This window comes from Nicotiana attenuata, unplaced genomic scaffold (assembly GCF_001879085.1).
Source record: "Nicotiana attenuata strain UT unplaced genomic scaffold, NIATTr2, whole genome shotgun sequence".
Classification (NCBI taxonomy): Eukaryota; Viridiplantae; Streptophyta; class Magnoliopsida; order Solanales; family Solanaceae; genus Nicotiana; species Nicotiana attenuata.
This window is the reverse complement of record NW_017670372.1, coordinates 514,830-531,140: the sequence shown is the minus strand read 5'-3', so window position 1 is coordinate 531,140 and position 16,311 is coordinate 514,830. Positions and strand designations below refer to the sequence as shown.

At 37.4% G+C, this 16,311-nt stretch overlaps 2 protein-coding genes across 3 annotated transcripts; both read right to left on the bottom strand.

Annotated features, from left to right (window-relative positions):
- Positions 1-1,833: 1,833 nt before the first annotated feature.
- Positions 1,834-11,057, bottom strand: LOC109238515 (callose synthase 12). The gene is made up of 3 exons (XM_019404990.1): positions 5,558-11,057; positions 3,685-3,756; positions 1,834-2,188 (listed from the first exon to the last, which is right to left on the bottom strand). The coding sequence occupies exon 1, from the start codon at positions 10,868-10,870 to the stop codon at positions 5,564-5,566; it is 5,307 nt and encodes a 1,768-aa protein (XP_019260535.1). The 5' UTR covers positions 10,871-11,057; the 3' UTR covers positions 1,834-2,188; positions 3,685-3,756; positions 5,558-5,563.
- Positions 11,058-13,852: 2,795 nt separating this feature from the next.
- LOC109238512 lies at positions 13,853-15,849 on the bottom strand. 2 transcript variants are annotated; one of them, XM_019404985.1, is made up of 3 exons: positions 15,702-15,849; positions 15,000-15,081; positions 13,853-14,330 (listed from the first exon to the last, which is right to left on the bottom strand). In XM_019404985.1, exons 1-3 carry the CDS (start codon positions 15,799-15,801, stop codon positions 14,198-14,200), a joined length of 315 nt encoding a protein of 104 aa, XP_019260530.1. In that variant the 5' UTR covers positions 15,802-15,849; the 3' UTR covers positions 13,853-14,197. The 2 variants fall into 2 exon arrangements, with proteins under 2 accessions (XP_019260530.1, XP_019260531.1); XM_019404986.1 differs by having other exon boundaries at positions 13,853-14,240.
- Positions 15,850-16,311: the final 462 nt, after the last annotated feature.

Here is a 16,311-nt window from a genome sequence, read left to right as displayed (position 1 = left end):
CTAAAAATGTTGTTTCTTGCAAGTGGCTTTTCAGGATTAAAAGGAAGGCGGATGGTTCAGTGGATCGCTATAAAGCGAGATTGGTTGCGAAAGGATTCACTCAGAGGCCTGGTGTTGATTTTCACTCGACTTTCAGTCCGGTGGTCAAATCCACTACTGTGCGAATCATTCTTGCTGTTGCCCTTTGATTTCAATGGCCTCTCCGTCAACTCGACGTTAACAATGCATTCCTTCAAGGCGACCTTGAAAGAGGAGGTGTACATGATGCAACCTCCGGGCTTTACTTTGTGATAATTATCTGACCCATATCTGTAAGTTGCGGAAGGCCATTTATGGCCTGAAGCAAGCGCCTCGGGCTTGGTATAATGCACTCAAAGGCCATCTTTCCTCAATGGGATTTGTCAAGACTGAATCAGATAACTCCTTATTCATTAGGCAACCATGCTGGACTCATGTTTGTTTTGGTTGTATGTTGACGACATTATAGTTACGGCAGCAATCCTATCACTGTGAATGAGGTTATAGCTTCTCTTGCCTCTCGCTTTTTCAATTAAAGACTTGGGTAATCTTCATTATTTTTCTTGGTGTTGAGGTGATTTCGAAGTTCTGATGAAATTATTCTATCCCAAGCCAATTATGTCAATGAGATCCTAAGTGATGAATTGATGTCTGACTGCAAGAGTGCAAAAACACCAATGAGTGCCTCCGAGTTACTCAAACTTAATGATGGGGCTCAGTTAACAGATGCAACTCGCTATCGCCGAGTCCTAGGCAGACTTCAATATTTATCTTTTACGAGGCCGGACATTGCCTATGCAGTCAATAAAACTGTCCAGTTTATGCAATCACCATCTGACTTTCATTGAAGGCTGTGAAACGTGTTCTCAGGTACCATTCGTGGTACACTTCATTTGGCTTGCGCGTGTCCCCCAAGTTTGACTTTAATTTGCACATGTATTCTGATGCCGACTGGGCTGGAGATCTCACTGACAGATCCTCAACATCTGGTTATATTTTGTTTCTTGGCCCAAACCTCATCAGTTGGTCCTCGAAAAAGCAGAAGACCGTAGCTCGCTCATCAACTGAAGCTGAATATAGAGCTGTTGCCAATGCTCTTGCTGAACTTCTGTGGGTTAGAAACCTATTACTTGAGATGCAGCTCCCAGTCAGAGATATCTCTACAATTTACTGTGACAACATTGGTGTCACTTACCTAAGCAAGAATCCTGTCCTTCATAGTCGCATGAAACATGTTGAGGTGGATTTTCATTTTGTGCGCAACCATGTTGAAGAAAAGCTGGTTCGAGTTGTTCACGTTCACTCTGCTGACCAACTTGCTGATACGCTCACCAAAGCCCTTGCCAAGCCAGCCTTTGACCGGAATCTGTTCAAGTTAGGCTTAGTGCCACATAGCCTAACTTGAGGGGGGCGTATTGGAACACCAGTTCCTCTTACCAGATTGTTACGAATTCACATCTAGTAGTCTTTATCTTTTATGTTTATCCTTTTAGTTACACAAGTAGATCTAAAGTTATCCTCTCATTGAGAGTATCTATCAGTTAGTTTATTTTGATAGCCTTTACGTTGAATAAGTCTCCTAATACAAGGAGTAGTCTTAGGTAAACTTGTATATATACTCAGCTTGCTATTCAATACAAAACAGAGTTTTTCCATCAGCTCTTAAGTCTTTATACTACTAAGAGATCTTGCATGTTTTATAGGGTCAACCATTTCATTTTACCAAGTTCGATGTTGGCCAGATTAGTTGACATTTATCTCTTTCAATGTAAGAACAAGATCTTATTTGTAAGAAGCTTCTATTAGAACCACAAATGAATCTAATACTTCAAACACCTTTGTAAAATGCACTTGATACAGCAGAAATTGCTACTACACTACACGTTGTTCACAATAGAAACTCAAAGATCAGTACTAAATGAATTTTGTCGGGATTCTAAAATAAGAGAAAATACTCTTCATCTGTGCACTACTATGACGAAACATATGATTACAACAATTACAAAAGATGAACCTTTAATGAAAACCCGTCTGCTGCTTCAACCAAACTAATAGTAATCCAAGTACACAGTATAATTCACACTACAAGCTCTACAGTGAAAAAAAATATAGAACCTCCTAGCCTCTCAAACTCTGTACTGTATCTATTACTTCACACTAATGTTCATCCCTGCAAAAGCAAAGCAAATACTTTAAGTATCTCAGCAAAATTAAGGTTTATCTGAAGTAGGTTAGCATGAAAAGAGAAACAAATAAGCAACCAACAACTCCACACTCGTTGTTGAGTACCAAAGTTGGTGGGTATGGGTTGCAGTCTCCTTATATCTGATCTTGGACAATTCTCAACTCATGAGCTAGCCCTTGGGGTTAACGTAGATCCAAAGTCCAGTTTTTGTTTTAATTAATATGGAGTCAGAACCAGCAGTGTCCCTTGCTATCCCTGATGTTGAGTTACCCAATGTAGGGACCCAATATTATGTTATCAACACTCCAAATCTCCAGTTTTGGCATGGAGGGGTGTTAAGTTTAGGGTACGAGTTGTAGTCTCTTTATATGGTTTGGTCGTTTCATGAGCTAACTTATGGAGTCATGTACATAAGGTCCAAAGACCATTAAAAAGCCTGTCAGCCTAAAGTCAACTGATAAGGTTGATCCTCTCCCAACTTAACTAGTTCAGCCTACTATAACTGTAAGATTTTAGAAAAATGAGCCAATAGTTGGTACATCTGAGTACTATTTACTCGAATCTAGTCCCCTTGTGCTTTTCTAGTAATATTTTGGGTTTCTGACCAGTAAAGGAAACATACCATCCAGGCAGGAAAGGAAATATTCCGTAATACCGATACTAATTGTAGTCTTGTTTTTTTTTTTGAACTCCGAAATCCTTGATGGCCAGTGGCGCACAGGTTCGAAGCTAGGTGGATAATGGGCTCGCCCCTCTACCCTTCTCAACTACAAGGCTTTTGTCTGGGTTCGACCCGTGACATGCGCAAAACCCACACATCACGTGCCACGCTCTTACCCCTAGACCAAAGCCCTAGGGGCGATTCTAATTGCAGTTCTGATGCCTCACTATTTAGATATGCTATATTATCTTAAAGTGGATAAAGATAAAGTGAAAACACTTCTGAGATGGACTTGAATGTAGTAAACTATTCTGCGCATTTAAGTTAATAGACCAGTTTTATGAAACATGGAAAACAAGTAAAAAGTTTGCAATAATAACAGCAGCAAAATATCTCAAGAACGACAGGCAGCTTTTAATTTTATCTTAATATCTATACTTAAGAGTCAGCTTCAGATTTAATGCGTAAAACAGATTTACGCATAATTCAGATTAAACCATAGTTTAACCTGCCGAAGATGGTTGAAAACGCTCGCCAGAAAGTGAATCTAATGTTCTCTATTTATGAGTAACTTCTAATGCTATCTTTTTCATAATTAACTCCCAAAGTTATCTATATTCATCTTTTTAAAGGTCGGTTTCATATTTAAAGTTAAAAGCAACAGATATTCATGATTCGGCTCAAAACAAGATGGTTGATGAATTGAACAAACAATTCAATAACTCACAGAAAACCAAACTGAACCATAACATAAAATCAAATTGAATAGTTGAGACGGCTTCATCAAAAAAAAATTGAAGAGTTGAGAAGGTTTCCATACCGCGCTTAGTTGTCAGATGTATACTGGACAATGAAGCACATGGATCACTTATACAAAATGTTCCAATGAGTCCTGAAAGTGACGAAGGAAGAGAATTCTAGTTACATAAGAAATAAGTTCCAGCAAATTGAGGAAAGCTCAAAAACACAATTTCCAGGACAGGCAACAAAAAGAATGATATCTTTTTAATTTGCATACAATTGGCACGAAATGGATTAGATGGAGTAATGTGGTAAGTGAGGATCCATATAGCCGTTTGGGACTGGGTATTGTTGCTTGTTGTTGGAATAAGACCTTTTTAGGAGCTATAGATAGCCAGAAGATAACTAGTTTCCATGGAATAAGAAGAATAAGTATATAGCTAAATAAATTGTACATACAAATGGGCTTTTAAAAACTAGCACTACATGATCGATGTCCACAAGAGTTATGTTAACTCGGTAGGAGCATCCTTCTACAACATGTGATAGCGTTCAGAGTCAAAGCTGTCAATATTCTTGCTATGAGAAGTGAGAAATAAGGTGTATATTTTCATATATAGGGTTCTGACACTAGTCAAGAGTTGATCTACACAAACATAAGAGTTTCTGTTTAAGGGGAATAATTGTATAGTGGTCAAAAACAGTGGTGTGGTGGCCAACTTAAGAAGATTGCCATGCGTGGACTCGGGCAGAATTAGGCCGTTTTTAGTTAGATAGTTATGTACATAATATGAATTAGTCCTAGTCCCACATAGAATAGGAGTATGATATGTATTGTATAAATAGGGCTCATTGTATTATAATTAAACAAAATATCAATAATAGATTTTTCTCACATGCATTCTCACAAGGTGCACGTGAACCCATGGTCTTTCCGCCAAATTAGGTATTTTATGTGTGTATTTCATAAAATTTATCTAATATTATCTGTTGGCCCCCATACTCCAAAAAGGTTGAGTGGTGCACCTGGTTGAATATTAAGTTATTTATCCAAAATAACATGGAATGGTTCCCATATAGTACTTTCTTTTTCCTTGCTTTTTCTGTAGTGTACCCATATTTTAGAAATCCTAGATCCACCTCTATCAGTAGATTGCAACTTGAGAATATTGTCATTTATCTTCCAAACTCTTCACTACATATATATGAGTAGTCTTTTTTGAGAAACATGTCAGAAACCACAAGTCGAGACTAGATACCAAACTAAAGCCCTGTATATATTAGTCCACAACAGGATATGCAGACTATGAATAGTAAATATCATCATTTTTAGATGTGAAAACCAGCAATCTATGTGGAGAGTCTTGTGAAAGAAGAAAACAGCTCCTAGCAGAACCAAGTTAGCAGGACTCATAGAGTTTTGAAGCTTTTCATTCATAATTGGCTCAAAACAAGATAAAATCAAAACAAGACTGACAGATGGAGCTGGGTAAAATACTAGCTTAATGGCAAACTAATACATGCAGCATGAAACATAATGGATCATTAACATTTCTATAAAGTCCCTCATACATAAGAATAACCAGTTGCAGGTTCAATATGAATTCACGAATATTAATGTTGACTACCCCCCTCCCCGCACCCCCAACAAAAGAAAGGCAAAAAGGAAAATAAAATGAAAGAATTCAATGACTAATTAGATGCCACACAACTGGGCAAGCAAGCTGTATGCATATAAAAAAGGAAGTTGGATAAACAAAGAGAAAGTACATGTGACAATCATTCATCAGAAAATTGTTAATAGCAACTGTGTGAGGCATTCTACGAATGATGAACAAAAAGTGATGTTGCACAGCAAAACATGCATATGCTAAATACAGAAAACACATTGATTGCAGCAGGATATAAAACTAAAAACGTTTTTCTGCACACCTAAAGGTTAAAAAGTTTACCTCAAATCACAAGTCACTCTTAGGTTTTTTTCCAGTCACAATCTGGAATATCCGCAGACCTCTACTAAATGCGTCATTGAATAGGATCCTTGTCTGCATTGGCTGGAAACCAGGCAACCAAGAAAGTACTGCCACGGGTACCATGACAATAATCCCAAACATTATCTCATATAGCCGCGCCATAGACACAATAGTTCCCCATATCATAGTGTTTTGCAAAAAAGGACGTAACACTTGGGCAACTGAAATGAAACCCCAACCAGTAGGAATGAAAGCCAACAGACTGATGAAGAGATCACTAAATCTAAAAGCCGTGAACTGCATTAGAGCAACAATTACGACTATGAAAAAGACTACAACGAGGAGCTGCACAAGTCGAAAGTATATGTGCTCCCTTGCAGCATACTTATCCCGAGCATAAGCTGTAATATTAAAAAAGCCAAGAGCCACCACCACATAAATCCATGAAAGCAAGTAAACAGCAATGCTTTTGTTTCCAGCAGCAATACCTAGCTGATATACAATGCCATACTGGAAAAAGAAGAAGCGAAGGTCTAGGATAATTTCCAGTATCTTTCCCCACAAACCTGTCGTTCTTAAATGATCCTGTTCTTCGTCCCACCATTTTTCCCAGCTCTGTTCTGCCTTCGCAAAAACACTACCACGGTACCATACCCAATTCATGAAATCATCAAAATCATACACTGTCTTTAACCAATCAAACCCAGAAGGATTAAATACAAAGGGCCCCACGATCCATGACAGCACCAGGAACCAACTCGAGATGGTCAGTGCTATATATGTAAAAGTTCCTTTAGCAACAGGGCTATATGAAGCATACACTGTAAGTATCAGACCAAGTTCAATTGCCTTGACAAAATGGCTACGAGCATATAACCGATAATTCTCAGCAAAACTCTTGTGCTGCACCACAAAACCACGCCCAGTGGCCCGGTACTTTGCACCACCATGAAGAATAGTACGACCAAAGTAATGAGCACGAGTTCCCATCGAGAATGTGTAAAATACAGATGAAAGTTGAAGCATCATTGTTAGAAACTCCCAGATAGATGTAAGAAAACCGTGCTCAAGAGAGTTCTCCACTATCATTGGTAACGCAGTGAAAAGACCCAACTGGATGATGAATTGCTGGTTCAGTATGGCACCAAGTGCTTTGTTGTTGTCGGTGGTATCTGCAGCAACAGAATCCTCAACCCCACTAAGTGCAAGGTAAAGTCGTCCCCATAAGAATGCATATACAGTGAGGACAATCATCATTGTATTGAAGAAAAATCCTACAGTTGTATAAAAGAAAGAGAGCATTCTGAAGAAATCCAGCCTATGACCCAACCTATAGACATCTCTGCTAAGAACTTGTTCACCATTGCCACTGGCAACCTTGGCTTCAAACATAGATATTTGGTTCAACCCAACATCCCTTCCTTTGCCAACTTGAATGTACTCGTGGTGGGTGACATTGCCACCTCGCAGTGTGCAGTTGAAGCCAGCAAAAATGTCCTCGCTGATGTTGATCACTCTAGATGCCTTGCTTATTCCTCCTCTTGTTAGAAACCAAAATCTGTCGAAGACATCTGGATGTCCATAATGCATTCGGATTTTCAGGGGGTTGGCCAATACACGCTGTCCAAGGGTTACAAAACTCATTTCCTGAGCTGACATGAACCAAGCAAGGGATGACACAGAACCAGTAAATATATGTTCCCGAACTCCAAGAATTGAAGGCTTGCGAATACCGTAGTAGCGTTTGAATTCTTCCAACAAGTTCCTCATTTTCAGTGCCTCCTCGAAGTAATTATCTTGGTTCATATCAATAGTCTGAACTGCATCACCACGGGTAAAGATAAAGGCATGATTCTGATTTTCTGGTTTACCCTCTCCAAGCTTCAAGGGGCCAGGCAATTTAACTCGATAGATCTCAACTTCCCTTTCAAGCTTTTGATCATACTTAACAAGCACAGAATAATAATCCTTCTCATCCCTTCCTGTGGGAACCTCATCAACATATGCTACACGAAGGGCTTCATTATTTTTCATCAGATACAAAATTTCCTCCGCATGCGGATCCTTTTTGGCCTTCTGAGTACCATATATCTGGCAAGCAACAACGTATGTGAATTTCATCAAAGCAGTCCCATACTCGTGGCCTTTAAACAACAAACTCACTGAACTGTCAGCTCTGCTCAACCTCCTTGAAGACGGAGACCTTTCAGAGCTTAAACCATCACTGCCACCATCATGCCTCATAGAACCAAGCTCCACTGATCCTTCTCTGATATCCATCTCAGATGCAGAATCCAGAAAGGCCAGCATTTTGAGGGCTCGATAGTAGTACATCATCCCCCTAACTGTGCGAGAAAGAGTCTGCCCTCTGTACGATGCCCAAAGACGAAGGTCTCTCAGCTTCGTTGTCCATAACTCTTTCTTCTCATCAACCATTCCTTCTCTACGCATTCGCTGCAAGAAATTTTCCCACTCATCGGCATAAATAGTCTGCAAATAATATAATGTAGAAATCCCATCTTCATTCTCAGTTCTAAGTTGTTCCTTATTGTACAATACTTCTTCATTGTAGTAAGGCGTCAAAACACTGAAAGCCATCATCTTCTCAACTTGGGGAGCGTGTGGCATGTTCATAAATAGAGAATTGCTAAAGAAGGCAAGTCGACGTCTCGCCTCAAGATTTCTCGGGATATTACTCATAGAGTCCCGAGATGTAAGAATAGTGTTCAAGCGGCGAGCCTGCCGATAAAAAGTCTCATTTTCTGGATCTGGCAATGAAACTATATTCTCAAAAAGCAATCTAGTCGCAGAGGCCTGAAGAGCCAGACCTTCCTCTCTCAGCTGATCTCCAGTCATCTTCTCTTTCAGAAAATCTCGAGTGGCAACCTCATATAAGGCCTGGAGAACATTCACAATCTTGTCAACATCCTTTTTTGGCTTGAGTATGAGATCTAGAAGAGCAATCAACTTTCCGCGGATCTGGGGCAGAGCAGTCAGATTGTAGTATTTTGTGAACTTTTCCAGCTGAATCCACTGATCAATCTGCTGAAAGAAGGTTGTTATGATGGAATGCTCCTCGCTGTTCAATTTGACAATTTCCAGCAGCAAATGCCTTGTACAGTCATAAGCCTCAATAACAGCACACCGCCTGTACTCATACTTGCTGATCTTATGCCAGAGCCACCTATCAGGAGCATCCACCAGCTCCTTTGCCTGGCTGAGAGCAAGCAGCACCTCATTGCAGAGAAGCAAACATGGCCAACGAACCACTCTAACATTCCACGTGTTCTGCGGCAGCTCCAACAACTCAACCTCACGGTCATTCAGAATATCTTCTTCTCTGAAAGTTGCAATTATCTCATTCCAAATCAAGGCAAATTTGTTAGCCTCTACCTGGTTTGATTCAAGCTTCTTGAATGGTCGACCAAAACCATATCTGAGTTTCAAACGGAGGATGGCGTCCTTGATCTTGCTCTTTAGAGTCCCTTGGGCGTTCAGCAACTGCTCCTCTGGCATCAGATTAAACTGAATTGCACTTGCAAAAAATTGGAATCTCAACCTTAACTGTGGCATGTTCCGAATCTCGCCCAAGTGATCAAACAATCCGACCGCAGCCCCAACAAATGAAGAGTAGATTGAGTACCATATCTGAATATCCATAAGATAAATCAATACAACGGGAAGCCAAAGCAATCCTACTGAGAACCTGTTGCTGTTGTTAAAAAACTCATGCCATTCGTACTTCACATCCCTGAGGCGCAACAGTGCTTTTGTTGGAACAATCATAGGTTTGATCTGTAGGAAGTAACTGAAGGAAAACTTGGTCGCAAGCACTACCACCCAAAAGAGGGAATACTTTATGTTGTCGACAAGGCCTTCCCTAAGCCCACGACCCACAAACGTCCGACTCTGGAACCACCATGATAACAGGTAAAATATCCTCCAGTTCGTGTTCTCAAGAAAATTCCTTACCCACGGCAGAATAAAGAGTGCCAAAGCTAACAGTTCTGGAGCAACAAAAACAAAAGCAACCTCAAGAAAATTCACCACCCTCTTGTTAGCCGCGCTGGTCCAATCCCCATCATTATTCCTCTGTGTCCAAATCCTCCCATAGAATACCCCGAAAACCACAATCCACCCTGCTGCAACCACGATCTTCAACACCATTCTCACCCCATGCCATGGGGTCTCCCTCGAAACGATACTATATTGCATTCCTGCATCAAGTAATGACTGCAAAAGCCTCATCCCACTCCACGTGAAGAAGACTGTTAACACCCTCACCTGAACCTCCCTCCTCTCCAACGCCTGCCACGGATACCCTCTCTGCTCCCAAGCTACAATGATTGCAGCCTGCAAGAACAATGCTAGCATGATCCATAATTTATCAAAGCTCCTATACAAATTCAAAAATGATCTCTGCTCCACAAACCCCGTCTTTCCCACCTTCTTTCCCTTGTTAGTAGTCACAAAGAATGTACTCCCAGTATCAATAGGCCACTTCAACTTGTCAAAACACCTCTTACTCCAGAAATACTCATTAATATCATCATAGTTCCGCCACGCAGAGTGTGGGGCAGTACCATTCCGACTATTCTCAACCTCAGCTTTAATTGTATCGTAAATTGGCTTAACAACCCGATCCAGAAAAGCATTCTCACCAGAAATTGAAGGCAAAAACGGCCTACCAGTCATCTCATCGATATAATCCTCCAATATCTTATTCAGTTCCATCGCCATGTTATGAAAAATATAACTCAAACATTCAGGAACAAAACGCAGATTTGCAGACTCACCCCAGATAAGAAGGTAAAGTGAGACATAAAGCAACTCACGGCGGTGGTCGGAGGAATTGTGGCGGTCGGAAAGCCAAACGTTGGATTTGAGACCGAGGAAAGAGCACCAGGAGGAGTAATTTTTAAGGAGTTGACGGCGGAATCGACGGAGGACGGCGGGGTCAAGTGAGTCAATGTTGTCCGGAGGCGGGGAGAGACGCATCTGAGCATTAGCGAGGTGAAGCACAATGTGTTCCCGCTGGTTACGGACGTTAGATTCCTGAAAGCCGAAGAAGAGAGCGAGCCAGTCAAGGAGGTCATAGTGAGGTTTCCAAGGTCTGAATGCAGGTCTACGAAGGTCGCCGACGGAACGTAAAGCAGCAGCGGCGGCGCGTACCTCGGGGAAACGGAGAGAAGGATGGTCAGCTAAGAGGTTATGGATTGGGATGATGTTGTAAGGTTCTTCGTCTATAGTGACTTGTCTCGCCGCCGGCGGTGAACGCTGCCGGTGGCTCATTGTCGCATTCGCAGAGATCTAAGAAAAATCTCTATTTTTTGGGGTATGAGAAGCGGGGGGTTTTGGGGAAGAAGCTGGAAAAGGAACGTGCCCAGGAATGGAAAGTGGCGCGTGGCACTGCGCGTGGGGTTATGATTGTGTTTATTAAAATATTTTGAATCTAAGTCTAGTTTTAGTACTCGCAGGCGCAGCAAAAAGTCTTTTAAGTTTTAACGGTCAATGCCAGCTCAAACATCAAGATTTGAACGAGTAGAAAGAAAGAAATTGTAGTAATAGAGTACTAATCTTTTCTTTCCTTGTATTGTACCAGGTGCAGCGAAGATTGTACCATTCTGTGTTAGCTAATGTTGTTTTTTCTTAAGGGTGAAGACTTGTGAAACTGTTTGTAAATGTCTCAGAGCCCACAGGAATTGAGCTCTTTCTAAAGGAAAAGAACATTAAAGGAAAGGGAAATTTGAATAATTGAATTCCAACTTTTGCTTTAAGTGATTCATGGAATATATATTAGAAAGGCAAAAATCATTTTTTATTAGGATTGAAAGATACTGAAATAAAGGATAATGTGACCTTTTTCCTGTTTGCTTTAATTTTCTAAAGGTACTAATAATCTAGCATTTGCTACTTGTATGGTATAACAATATTTTGCTAATATAAATCTCATTCCATATACATATATTTCCTATGAATAAGGAAAAACTAGAAATTTTATTTGAGAAACATCTAACAGCTTATTTGGCTAATCTTTTTTTTTTTTTTTTTTAATTTTACAGAAAGTGTTTTATTTTTTTGCAAAATTAAGATGTTTGATCAAGCCTTTAGAAAAAAATTAGTAATTTTGAGTAGAAGCTGAAATAGTTTTTGAGAAACGGATAAAAATAGGTTTTGCACAAAACATATTTTGGAAAAGCACATTTGAGAAAAATACATTTAAAAGTATTTTTTAAAAGTTTGGACAAATATTAATTGTAGCTCAAACATATTTTCTTTCTCACCTAAAGTCCCTTTTCAAAATAAGTAGATATTAGAAATTTGAGCAAATAGTAAACTATAATTGCAAGTAGATGCAATTTCAAACAAAAGGTTCGCTTTCAAACTTGTCGAGAAGTTTGAAATATTTTACTTAAAATAGGGATAGATTTGGTGACATTATAGGATGTGAACATGAGAGGTGAGCCAATATAGTCAATCTGAATGAATATTTAATATTCGTAATTTCCCATTCACGATAGAGTTTCTTCTCGGAAACAATTGCTAATTTGCCATGTTGATGTTTATTAGTTTTTCCATGACAAGTGAGTAATTTCTACGATTTCCTTAACGTCAACTATTATATTAAATTGTCAATTCGTATTGATAGAAGAATACCGGAAGTATCCTATCCAAAAGATAAATGAATCATTAATAATAACATTTTTTACTAAATCAGGTGAAAATCAAATAAAAATGGCATAATAAAATCATAAAAACTCATTTTTTTCTATCACAATTGTGTACGAGATACTACAAGAAGCGAATAAATTTAAGATAGTATTATTTCGAAAAGAAAAATAAATATAAACATTTAGTAGAAAAGAATTCAATTAAAATATAAAACGTATAAATTAACAATTCTAATTAATATAAATATAGTTATTCCAAAGCAACAATATTAAGTGTTTGGAATTACTTATTATTTACATGATAATTTAAATATGTCAAGTACACCATTCAATATAAATTTAAAATCTACTCTTAAGAATAGGATAAAGAGAATACAAATTTGATTAAAATAAAAAAGAGAATAAATGTATAGCAGAAAACAGAAAAAAAAGGAAAAGGAAAAGGAAAAGAAAAAGAAAAATTAAAATTATGAGGGATAATCTGAAAAATATAAATTTATCGTAAGGTTATTTTTGTCTTGATAAATTAACTTTTTTGCTTCTGCTTCTGCTTTTTGGAAGAAACTAGAATTTGTAACTTCTCCTCAGAAGCAGAAAAACTGCTTCTGCTTTTGCTAAGAAGTATTTTTTAATTTTGGCCGAACAGCTTAAATTTTTCAAAAAGTACTTTTTTGGCCAAAAAATATACTTTTGGCCTCCTAGAAGCTTGGCCAAAAAAAGTCCACGTTTTTATCAATGAACTAAGCATATGAGGTTTTGACTAATACACATTTATTATACTAGTTTTAGTGTACGTGCGTTGCACATGTATACTGCGTCAAGCAATAAAAGTTAATTAAATAAAATAATAGTTGACATCAAAATAAGCATAATATTATATTCATTTAGTTCGATGATTGTTATTTATATACTATAAGTATTGATACAACATAATGGTTGGTTCAATACTCAATATCTTCTGAATAATGTTAGTCATACCGGATAAAATGAGGTTCTTGATATATGTTATACTTTTTGTTGCTTCGATCGTCAAGAATCTCAAGATCAAAACTCTTGTTTGCCTATCTACAACAAATAAAATGCACATTGATATTAAAAAGAATGAAAACTTAATGTCGTCCTTCTTTTTCTTTTTTACAAGTATACCTACCCGCGCGATGCGCGAAAAATATTAAATAAAAGTAATTTTACAAAATATGTTACCAATATTGTTATTTTCACTGCTCTATTGTTGGAGTTTCTACGAAACTATTTCTTGCAGTCCTAATTATACTATACTGCATTATATACTACTTTACTTTGCGTGTTGCAAGCAATAAACTTTATATTTATATAAAATTAAATTAACCTGAAGCTCCCCGCATTCTTCATATTGTGAAAGAAATCTTGCAAGAATAGTCATGCTAGTTGGCCTTCAACTGTGCAATTTTGAGTACAAAGGAAGGACTATAATTTAGAAAATTTATGGAAAATAAATGATTTTAACGTTTAAATTATTTTGGCAAATTTCTCAAACTTCTCAATCGAGATAATATAGAGGGATGTTACTGATACTTTGTTTATCATATAAAATCAGTTGATGCATATAAACACCAATGCATAATATTCATTTACCTCAGTTAAACCTGCATTGCCCTCAATAGAAAATCAATCCAAAGAATATACAACTGTATTCTCACAACAATTTAATATATTTATTTTTCTCCCCATGATACAGTTTTACATATTAAAAACACTCAGCAGCAACAAAGTATTTTAGAAATTTTAGTACATCTCCAATATTTGTAAAGCAGCTATAGAGATATTATTCATCCATCCAAAACTGCAGATCTCCAATTAAAAGTGTCCGGATATTATCGGCACCGATTGGCTGAGCCGACGCCATGTAACCTCCAACATCAACCTTGCTCTGCACTTCTAATGTATGTACTGTTTGGCATGATGATAATCATTTGTTGAGGATTTGTTCCCTCCAGATTGTGTTGCTCAACCTTATGTCCAAATTAAAAACATCAAATTCAGCCTCTAAGCCAACAATGAGAAGGATGACTTTAATTTTTATGTTTTCCGCGTCTCTGTCGCTGAACAAAGGAAATAACTCGATGTAAACGGGATAGACAAAAATTGTTAAAGCAAAAGCAGTTTTAAACAAAAGAGTCTTGAAAGGGAAAAGCTACATACGATAACTAAGTAAAAAATAGTTATTAATCCTCACAAAGTTATTTGTAGTATCTCGAAAAGTTGTCCATAATAATTGGACTTATATATAAGTAGGAAAGACGTAGAGTTGAGACTTAAGTTTGTCAATAACATCATCACCTCACTTTTCTTTTCAAGCCATTCAAGAATATAAGAAAATGTATGGCTAAGGATCAGAATTCAGTGATAGCAACCATTCATGGAAAGAAAGACATGTAAAGAATCTACAAAATAAAACTAGAATGAATAAACTTCCAATTGACAGCATGAAGACTAATATCTGTTGTTGCCCTTGCACAAACTTTTTCCAAAAATGTTCTCAATAACAACAATACTAGGCATGCTAACAAAAAAAAGAATCTCCAAAAATAGCTGATGAATGAAGAAATTATAGAAAGGAAGACTATATGTGAAAATTGATCTTACACGTCTAAAATTTAAGGTAAATGATATGAAGGTAGAAATATAATAAACAAACTTCCATCATATTCACACTATACATGCGAAAAGCAAGTCAAATATAGAAGAATTTAATAATATTGTATATTAACCTGGTTACGAAACGTAAAAAGTAATGCAGTTCCATCACGAGATGCATCTTTCTCAAATACAACTTTGTGCATCTGAATGTCCCTGAGACAGTGAAAAGATATAGTAAAAAAAGCCCCACGTTTTGGACAAAATTTTAATAAAATAACAAAATAGATGCCAGAACATATGTAAAGATAAATCAAAGACGTGCATCTTCCTCAAGTATAACTTTGTGCATTTAAATATCCTTGAGACAAAAAAAAAGCATCACAGATTGGATAAAATAGAATAACGAAACAAATGCCAGCACGTATTCAAAGATAATCTTTAAAGACTAAGAGGAAAATATTGTAACATGATAAAAGGCTTAATTTTTAGTTACTTTTCTTTTGCATTACGTTGCACTGCCACCACTGCCAGAAGGAATTTGATCGGTCTACTCTGTAGCGGACACACAAATGATGCGGACCTAAAATAAATATGAAAAATAATATATTGAAAAAGATTATCATTCACAGATTTGGAGAGAACGACTAACACACTTATATAACTTATTTCGTCTTTTTATTCACTTGTTTTGTTGTCTTATGACATCCTAGATGATTTGTTAATATATATGAAGTGCTTGTTCAAATGATACCTATTACCAAAGTAGAAGATGTGAAGACATAAAATGTTGGTTCAAGGATATAATATATTTAGCAGTATGGAATGAAACCAACCATAAACCTCTCTTATGGGTTTTGGTTCTCTTTTGTCTCTGAGTCCTAAAAGGATGGAGAGTAAAGAAGAAAGCTCCCAACATATTGGCTCAAAATCCATAAAACATCGCCCTCAAATATAACTTAATTGACAAACGCTGATAACATCTACCGTGTCGTAGAAAATTTTTTANCCTGATCCAGGCCATTAAACAATACGTTAGACAAATAATCACTGCTGTAAGTGTCTCCACATACAATGAACAAATTTTCCAAGGAATGTGCATCAGCCAAGAATGAAAATTCAATCTTGAGCAGTTCTCCAGTTCATGGAAAACTGAAAACCCATTCAAAACAAACACCAATGAAGTAAGATACCTCTTAGAAATCGCAAGGCCAAGCCCAGTGCCACCGCAACTTTTAGATCCTAGTGCCTGGTTTTCCGCAAACTTACAAAATAGCTTGGGGATATCCTGCGGATTAATGCCTGATCCTGTATCTTTTACCTAAATTACAGGAAAAAAGTAGCAATAAAATCACCATCTCAAAAAAATAAATAGAGAAACTACCATTTATAGTGCAAATATTAAATATCAAGCATGAAAATAAACTTCTAAACATACATGTACAC

Bases quoted from the DNA above. Each gene is read 5' to 3' on its own strand.
- LOC109238512 (XM_019404985.1), bottom strand. From the start codon at position 15,801: ATGGATTTTGAGCCAATATGTTGGGAGCTTTCTTCTTTACTCTCCATC. The intron at 15,082-15,701 runs GTTGGTTTCATT...TCACTGTCTCAG, and splicing joins ACCCATAAGAGAGGTTTATG to GGACATTCAGATGCACAAAG. The intron at 14,331-14,999 runs GTTAATATACAA...TCCTTTGTTCAG, and splicing joins TTTTTACGTTTCGTAACCAG to CGACAGAGACGCGGAAAACA.
- LOC109238515 (XM_019404990.1), bottom strand. From the start codon at position 10,870: ATGAGCCACCGGCAGCGTTCACCGCCGGCGGCGAGACAAGTCACTATA.